We start from the raw sequence: 8,563 nt of genomic DNA on the forward strand, positions 1-8,563 counted from the left end.
TGGTCTAAACGGTTTTCTGGGTTCATGATAAAAACTGTACCGGGTGATTCAGAGAAGACACAGTCGCGAGCGGGTTTGCCTACCCGCTCTGCCCGTAAGGCACCATAGCCCCTTGGATAGGCAAACCCGCTTGCACCTGCGTCTTCTCTGAATCACCCGGTACAATCCACCGTAGACAACGTTAACGTTAGTACCGTTGAAATAACTTCATCAAAGTGTCATTCTTTTGACCCTCCACCAACCCCAAACTCACAACATACAAATTTCTGTAGTGGCCTGAAGTGTGGACGAATCCCCAAACGAGGCGATGATAGCGGGGCATGGCGTGGGTCGGCGAGTCCGCGAGGTTTCGTAATACCTTACCGTGGCCTAAAAAGATGAAGACGGCAGCGGCCAGAGGTGTGGTCTTAGAGAACAATGGCCTAAGTGGCCTTGCGCCCAGTGGGGTAGCGGGGGCTGCTGAAGACGTCTCTTTTATTCAGAGCCGCGCTTTGGAAAGGATTTCTCCAGATTGCGTCGCGGTGGTGGTGGTGGAGGAAGGTTTGGCGTGGAGTGGCGTGGCGTGGCGGTGCCTCGCGGATGAGCGGAGGGGAGGAGAAACACAGCAACCCCTTCGCCATGAAGAGCTTTGCGACGCGAAATGTGTTACATCGCCGCGTTGCGCGGCCTGGGCTAGTACTTAATTTACAAAACACGGTTTATTACGAAAATAATATATTTACAGGAGAAAGTGGTACCCCTTAAAACGGGGCGACGGAAATAAATACTGGGCCGTAAATTAGATTGCCAGGCTTCCATTCTCAGTTCTGGAACTTCCCGTGGCGGGGAAGGATAAAGCTGAACAGGCCGCAAGCTGTATACAAAAACACATGAAAGTTTTAACAAAGTTTCAAGCGAAAATATTTTTTCTTTCTCTCCATTAGGCCGCGTGTTTCAGGCCCTGTCTCACCAATGAGCACCCCGCCCAGCGCGTAGAAGGTGGCGGGACAGGATGTCTCCAGGAGCGAGCCGAACATGAGGTTGCCGACGATGGAGCCGAGGCGGCCGAACATGAGCGACAGCGACACGGCCATGGCGCGCAGGTGCGTCGGGAACATCTCCACGGCCACGCTGGAGAAGAGCGAGATGCACATCTCCGTGACGGCGCACACGATGCACGCCAGGACGAGGAAGCCCAGCGAGGAGCCGACGAACTTGAGGCCCAGGCCACAGGCCCCCGTCAGTATCAGCGACAGGACTAAACGTGGAAAAAGCAGAGGCGGTGCGAGGCCTTGAGCCGGCTGTTCGTTCAGAACGAATATAACGGGGATGTAACGAGGTGGGGGGAGGGGGAGTGGGCAATGGTGGAGGAAATGGGGAGGCGGGAAGAGTAGGCGGGGGAGAATCAAATCAAATTTGCTGATGTCCTCGACTGAAACGTGGCTCGCACGCGGAAGGCTCCCGTTCCTGCATAGCACAGCACGACAGGCAGAGTTCTTTCATTTCTCCTCATAACAAGGGAGCGCCAGGGGATTACAGATCACCGCCTTCATTGAAAAGGAGTGGAGCCCGGGCCAAGGGGAGTCCTGTGGGAGCGGGAGAGTCGACTTACTGAGCAGCGTCCGCTTGCCGAGGGGCCCCACCAGGAACACGCTGAGCACGGGCGCGATGACGCCCGCCACGCCCACGTACAGGTTGTTGACGAACACGTCCGTCTCCACGACGGCGAGGCACTCGTCACCGGGCGACCCGGACGACGCCGTCGCGTTGCCGATGAGGCCCTCGATGGAGCCGCACACGCTCGCCGACTGTCCGGGGTGCGCGGTCTCGTACATGGCCATGCGGTTGAAGAGCTCGGGCAGCCATGTCGGTAGTCCGTTCGCCCTAAGGAGGAACATCGAGGAGTTAGAGGAGGCGGCTGCCAAAGTGGCGTAGCGTAAAACTACAGCAGGAAGTCATTATTACCCTGCGATGATCCCGAACATGATGAAGAGCGCCAGGAAGGTGGAGAGGAGATGTTCCATGGTGAAGAGCGGTGCTGTCTGGTCCCACACGGACCGCATGATGGCCAGCGGGGACTTGGGGTTGACGCCCGCGGCGGGCCGCCCGGACGAGTTTGGCTGCGCGGCCAGGGACAGGACCTGCAGGAGCAGAAGCAGGGCAACGTTATCCTTGCTTTGGTCCCGTTGGGCGTGTGCACAGTAACCAGCACGCACCGGGTACTCCTCCCGCGGCCGGCCCGTGTTGGCGCTGAACACGCGCTGCAGGACGACCAGCGCCTCGTCGCCGCGGCCCTGGCCCAGCAGGTACTTGGGGCTCTCCGGCAGCAGGATCATCCCCAGGGCGGTGAGCAGCGAGGGCACCGCGCACAGCACCACGTACAGCCGCCACGAGTGGAAGGCCATCCAGGGCAGCGGCAGCGACCACGTCGCGGGCAGCACCCACCACCCGACCCCGGGCAGGTAGATGAGGCCGATGGCGGGGAACACGGCCGCCCACACGAAGGCCTTGGCCCTGGTGCTGGGGGAGTGGAACTCGCCGAGGTACGCGTAGCCCACCGCCTGCGGGGCCGTCACGCTGTCAAAGGAGAGCAAGATGTCATCAGAAGTGCCCTCTCCAGCGGCCGGCGCCGCCGGGGCCGCGATACCCCGTGCCGGTCAGCAGCGCCATGGGGTACCGCCGCCGCGGTCCCGCCCCCTCGACACTCACAAGAAGCCGGCCAGGAAGCGCAGCACGAGGAACATCCAGTAGGACGGCACCAGCGCGGCCAGGACGGCGAGGACCACGTCGACGAACAGCGTGAGGGTGATGACGCTGCGCCGGCCCGTCGTGTCGGCCAGGAAGCCCCAGAGGTGCGAGCCGAACAGCATGCCGATGAAGGCCATGGAGCCCAGCAGGCCCTTGTCGGCGTCCGTCATCTCCAGGTCGCACTGCGCGGCCGGCAGCAGGTAGCCGACCCCCAGCAGCTCGCAGATGGTGGCCGTGATGCAGCCGCCGCACACGAGCAGCAGCCCGAAGTGGAACTTGCCATGGCCTGCAGGGGCGTCGGCCGGCGGCGGGCGTCGTGCCAGACAAATAAAATGGTGCAACGGCGCCAAATAAAATAACTCCGCAGACTCGATTGTTCTTCCATCGAGCTCAGGAGGCTACTCACCCGCGAGGACGATGGCCTCCTCGTACGACACGTCCCTGGCCTGGCCCTGCTTGACCTCCACGCCTGGAACAGGAAAGAGTCTTCCATTCATACCGATGAGGGTAGAGCGTATCAGGTCGCTCCAGTGACCTTCCGTGACCCCCGCCTCCTCCCCCTCGAGGGCCTCACGAGAGCCTCACCATACCCGACTCGATCTCCTTGCCGCCCATTCTGCTGCAGGCTGACGAGACCGCGGTGTGACTTGGCTGGCGGGACGCGCTACAAATCCGCTGGGGGGGCCTCCGAGCGAAACCATAAACCGGCCAGAACCTTTCTTATCTCATGGTGCCTTAGTTGTTGGAAGAGAGTGGGCGTCGCAGCCTTTGAGGAAGGTCTGTGCGTGTGTGTGCGCGGCCGCTCCCCGCTGCTGCAGCTGCTGCAAGAACCCCAGCCGAGGCCCTCGCGTCGTGACTCTCCTCGAAACAATTATTGGATGGGAAGGAAGGCGTGCGTCAGCGTCACGGGTTATGTCAGAGCACGTGGACTGGACGGGCATTGACTATTCGACCACTGAGCAGAGCGCTGCATTGCGATGCAACGGAGCGGAGTTAATGTCCCCCCACTTCACTTGCCCCCCCCCCCCCTTCTTCCTTCTCCACGTCTAGGTGCGTAGGTTGAACCCAGCAGTGACTCTGACCGTGGCCTAACCCACGTTTGACACGTGTTACGACGAGAGAGAAGGGGGAAGGGGGGGGGGAGGGCACGATAAGGACTTGCTCTGCTCAAACGAACCTGCACGGCTTTACGGATGAGGCGGGTAATCCGCTCTGCGACGATAAGCGAATGAGGGACATTAGAATCGTATTTCTGTCTCCGAGGGAAGGAGGGGAAATGGAAGGAAGGGGGGAGCCAGCGCCAGTCAGGGAGCGCCGGGCGGGTGGGCAACCCATCGAGCGCCCAGCTGTAGCGAACGGGTCGAGGTGGGGCGGTGGAGAGAGGGTTAGGTTTGCCCCCCTCCCTCTCCCTCTGGCGCGGCAGTGGTGGTGTTTTAGCGGCTCGCGGGCTGCTGTGAACGACATCGCGCCTCGACCGAGACTGTGTAACCTCAGGGTCACGGACAGGGTCACCCTCGGTCGGGTCGGGGTCGCCACACTCTCGCCCAGAACCCCCGGCACGCGCGGCGCGGCAAGGGGTCCCCGGCGTCCCGGACGGATGTTTTGCCTGAGCAGCTCTCCAGGCCGGACATGCCGTTTGTCGTGATGGTGTGTCGGTGTGTTTACCTGTCTCCAGACCCGGCAGCGTCATCTCCAGGCCGTCGTTGATCGCCATGTCACCGTCACAACACCACGACGCCGTCGTCGTCGTCGTCGTCGTCGTCGTCCAGTCCTCGGCCGAGTCCCGGATGAGCGCTGCCGCGATACGTTTCACTGCGTTGCACTCGCCGACCTGCTGGCCGGTCGGGCCCGACCTCTACACCTCGGGACAGACCAGACGACACACCGATACTCTGGACTCTGGCGCAGCAGACGACACAATGGTCTCGGGTCTGCTCTGGCCATCGGCGCGCCACCGGCTCGCACCCAGGCGCAACCGTGTCTCCCAATGATGGAATCGCCCCACCCTGCCCCACCCTCGCCTCCCGCTCCTCCGCCCCTCCGCCGGTTCACAGGCCAGTTTACTTGAAAAACGACACGAAGCTCGTGGATATTTACGACCCGGCTTTCGAGTCTTTCGTGGAGTTAGTTGCATGGAGATGGACGCCCGGGCGTGCGATCAAAGAATGGAAATGAGACGGTCGGCGGGGCCCGCCCGGTGTAGAGGACGGTGCCGGCGCGTGGCGAGCGCCGCGGGGCGCTTCTGGTTCAAATACCCGTCCCCGTCCCGCCTATCGCCACTCACGCGACTCGTTTGCTTTGCCATCGGTGCCGTCGGAAGGTATCGGTCACAGCGATCTCGGCGTACATTCCCTCCCCGGCAGCGGCGCGGCATCTCACGACCGTTCTAATGAGCCGCGAGAGTGCGCGGCGCGACCTTGGGGACCGCAGTCCACGCCCCGCGCCCCCGCGCCCCCGCGCCCCCGCGCCCGACAGCCGATCCTCCCCCGGGCCAGAGCAGGGCCCTTGGGGCTAAATACTTTTCTCACTATCCGGCCGCCCACAGCATCATCATTCTCTTCCTCCTCCAGCGGTAGCGGGGCGCAAGGAGATGAGGCCAAGGAGCCGTTTTGTCTCATTTCCCCGTCAACGCGGAGGAAGCGAAACGAGAGTGAGGTCACGTGCGGGACGGGACGGGTGGGTCTTCGGCGTGGCCGCCGTCAGCCGTCACGTCCAAGAGCCGTGGCGTGGCGCAGAGTGGCGTAGCGTGGCGCGGCGCAGCCTGACCCATCCGTCCGGATAATTACTGACGCTGGTCCAGTCGCGCCCTCCTCCTCCCCCTCCCTCTCCTCCTCTTCCCTGCTTCGCCGACTTTTCGCACTTATACTGCCCGTCCAATAAAGTTTGTGACGTCGCTGCAGGCCGCAGCTGCCCCCAGCGGTGTACCTCCCGACCTTCCCTGACGTTGGTCTCGTGTTGGTCTGACGTCCGGATCCGACCTGGGATGCGGGGCGGGGGGCAGCGCGGGCTGGCAGTGTGAGCTCGTGGACGTGATTGGTATGAATTAGAGAAAGAGCGGAGAACAATAAAAAGAGGCCTCTGGCTATAACAATAACAACACGTGTATCCGAGTCTAAAGAAAGATCTGTGAAGCGTGATACCCGCGCGGGCGTCATCGCATAACTCGCGCTCTCGTGTATGTGATGCCCCTCCTGGAGAAGGGAGTATCTGAACAAACAGCTCTGCGTCGTCGAGGCATGAACCGGAGCTGGACAGTAGGGCAAGGCGCCATGAGCTGAACGGCGACAAAGACCCAAATGCAAAACATGCTTAATTGCAAATTAGGAAGAGAGGAAGGCGCCTTCTTTGAGGGGGGGGGGCACATCAGTTAACTCTAGTAAAACGTTTGACCAAAATTTTGACCAAAAATTGACCTATTCGGTTAAATTTCAATTTTATTTCTTTTGTTTCTTTACAAAGTGATCGAGAAGCAGGCAGGTAACTCATAGGTTCCTGATTGATCGAGCCACCATCTCCACCACCACCGTTACCGGTGTGAAGTAGAAGCTGTCACGTTATGGTGTACCCGCTTTATTGCTCTGGCCAATACTGGCTCCGCATCGTAAAACGGTCAACGTACCTCGCGGCTGAGAATTTTCGGTTGCGGGCATCTGCTCCAAGGTTAAAGGCGTGGTTAAAGACGCCTTTCCAGTTTTCTCACAGCGACAAACCGGCGAAGGAGAGAAAGGAAAGAGAGCGCGTCTGCCAGGAGGGCCCAGCCCCGGCCTCCTGGGAAATTCGACTCAAAGAAATTGGGACTGAGTGGTGGATAGGCCAACGGCGCTGCGAGGCGAGAGAAGTAGTACCCTAGCACCCCGACCCTTGCAGACCAGCACGTGCTCTGGCCCTCGGCTCTTCTCTTCTGAACCTGAACCATGATGGAGTCTTGCTCGCTGAACCCTGCCTCCTGAACCGGCCCCGGGCCCCGCCCCTACTCGCTCTCCAGCGGTCGCGCCAGCCCCCCCCCCCCCCCCCCCCCCCGCGGCTGGGCGCGGCGTCTGATAATGCGTCATCGCCCCTCACACCTCACACGCCGGCCGGCACGCTTGGTGACAGCAGTGTGTGTGCGTGTGTGTGTGTGTGTGTATGTTTGTGTGCGGGCGTGGTGATGCGTGCCACATCGAATTCCCTTCCTCGATTATTTATAAATATCAACAACAACTTTGTGCGCGCCTTTGACTAAAAAAAAAAAATGCCGCAGGTCGCCCGAACAGGTTTTCCCGCTCTCGGTCGGCCACGCGAGATCGCGCGACTCGCGTGAAGTATACGTGAGGACGCCGCCCCCGCCGCGTACACCGAACTGACAAAAGAATAATCTGGTTTAGCAATATGGGGGCTTTAAAGGATCGCCCGCCCGTTTGTAAGCCAACTTCGTGTTCCAGTTCCGGTTCCAGTTGGTGCTCTTTTTGAGTTACAGTTCCAATGCAATATTTTGATATCTAAATGTGTCCACCTTAATCAACACAATGCACTGTGTCAAAGAGCAGGCAAAGGAAGGTGGTCCAAATTACCTCGCATGGTCCATATTAGACCATTTGACGGTAATGAGCCCCGCACTCTGCAGGAGCTCGCGCAAGAAGAGACGAGGGCAATGAATGGTCCGAACGGCCAAACGTACACCCCCAAAAGCTCGAGTTCTTGGACCAACGATAGGTATTTGAATAATCAAGGATCAATTGCAATGTGTACTTGGGCCCAAGAACATAGTTGTTTGGGTGTAGCGACCCGCCACACACACACACACACACATGCGATCGGGCCAGTCCGGAGGAGTCCGGCCTGCTCCCCCCCTCCAGCCTCCTTTTCCTCCTTCAGGACTTGTCCAGGAAAAAAAATCGCCAAGGAGGGGAGGAGAGGACCGTAGTGACGAGGCTCGGCTCATATATAAGGACGGGACGCGACCGTGAACTGATGTAGTATCAGGAGTATCGCCCAAAGCCGGGCACTGTGTCAGTGATACGCACCACACACACCATGGGCGCCACGAGGACGTTCACCAGCGTGGCGAGCATTCTGCTGCTGGTCTTGGCGACCACGGCGAGCACCGCCAAGCTGCGTGAGTGTGGATCAGTTCGACTTTACACGTGTGAAATTAGCTATGAAGCACAGAGTTTTTCGAGAAAGTGGTGGAGCAGTTGACTGATTTGATGTCGGATTTCAGCCTCCAACTGGAAGACGTGCGTGATCAACCAGTCGAATACCAACGCCTGCCTCAAGAAGAGCATCCAGACGGCCATCGAAGACCTCACCACTAAAGGTACCGTCCCACTCTTCACGCACTCCCTGTGAAAACAGCGTCGAAGTCGAAACGATTCCCGCAAGAAGCAAACTGCGTAACGTGTTCAATCTTTTACGCGCATTATTTATATACCGGGCATACATACAATGTTGACGGGGGCCGTGCACTGCACCTTACGGTAAGATGGAGTATAGGCAAACCCGCAACACTGCGGCGTCCACTCTGATAGACCCGGTACACATCCGCATTTTAGGAATTTTACTTGGCAGTTCTGCTACTTGAGGTGCGGGCGTCGTGCGTACACTGTAAATCCGGGGTGTCCAGCAACTGTGCGACAAAAGGTGCCCGACGCTAAAACCTGTGCAACTTAAGTCGCACAGCTGCTGGACACATTTTGGTTTGGCATCCTTTTCCCTGCACAAGGGTCCAGGCCAAGCCTAGGTAGGGTGTCTTGTTGTTGGACACCCCCTGCTTGGGCTCCTCTGCAGGGAAAGGGCGCCAAACTACAAGGCGTCCAGCAGCTATGTGCGACTTAAGTTGCACAGGTTTTAGAGAGTC

The 8,563-nt window shown here is 59.4% G+C and overlaps 2 protein-coding genes across 3 annotated transcripts in view; one reads left to right on the forward strand and one right to left on the reverse strand.

The window, feature by feature from the left end:
* Window positions 1-679: 679 nt before the first annotated feature.
* On the reverse strand, window positions 680-4,706 carry LOC113205566 (synaptic vesicle glycoprotein 2C-like). 2 transcript variants are annotated; one of them, XM_052275932.1, is made up of 8 exons: window positions 4,393-4,706; window positions 3,134-3,196; window positions 2,689-3,013; window positions 2,196-2,556; window positions 1,945-2,120; window positions 1,592-1,863; window positions 950-1,237; window positions 680-853 (listed from the first exon to the last, which is right to left on the reverse strand). In XM_052275932.1, the coding sequence occupies exons 1-8, from the start codon at window positions 4,439-4,441 to the stop codon at window positions 801-803; spliced, it is 1,587 nt and encodes a 528-aa protein (XP_052131892.1). In that variant the 5' UTR covers window positions 4,442-4,706; the 3' UTR covers window positions 680-800. The 2 variants fall into 2 exon arrangements, with proteins under 2 accessions (XP_052131892.1, XP_052131893.1); XM_052275933.1 differs by lacking the exon at window positions 4,393-4,706 and adding an exon at window positions 3,318-3,641.
* A 2,947-nt stretch (window positions 4,707-7,653) lies between these two features.
* LOC113205607 (uncharacterized) overlaps window positions 7,654-8,563 on the forward strand; it is a 4,453-nt gene continuing 3,543 nt past the window's right edge. The window contains exons 1-2 of the mRNA XM_052275934.1: window positions 7,654-7,822; window positions 7,928-8,023. Coding sequence (XP_052131894.1) covers window positions 7,741-7,822; window positions 7,928-8,023 — 178 coding nt within the window. The 5' untranslated portion in view covers window positions 7,654-7,740. The remainder of the gene's footprint in view (window positions 7,823-7,927; window positions 8,024-8,563) is intronic.

Source organism: Frankliniella occidentalis, unplaced genomic scaffold (genome assembly GCF_000697945.3).
Source record: "Frankliniella occidentalis isolate FOCC.00 unplaced genomic scaffold, Focc_3.1 Scaffold1198, whole genome shotgun sequence".
Classification (NCBI taxonomy): Eukaryota; Metazoa; Arthropoda; class Insecta; order Thysanoptera; family Thripidae; genus Frankliniella; species Frankliniella occidentalis.

What these genes read in the sequence shown, in the direction of transcription:
- LOC113205566 (XM_052275932.1), bottom strand. Translation starts at nt 4,441, where the DNA reads ATGGCGATCAACGACGGCCTGGAGATGACGCTGCCGGGTCTGGAGACA. An exon ending in GGAGGCCATCGTCCTCGCGG is followed by an intron (nt 3,014 to 3,133) that starts GTGAGTAGCCTC and finishes ACGCCCCTGCAG; the next exon opens with GCCATGGCAAGTTCCACTTC. An exon ending in CGGCAAGCGGACGCTGCTCA is followed by an intron (nt 1,238 to 1,591) that starts GTAAGTCGACTC and finishes TTCCACGTTTAG; the next exon opens with TCCTGTCGCTGATACTGACG.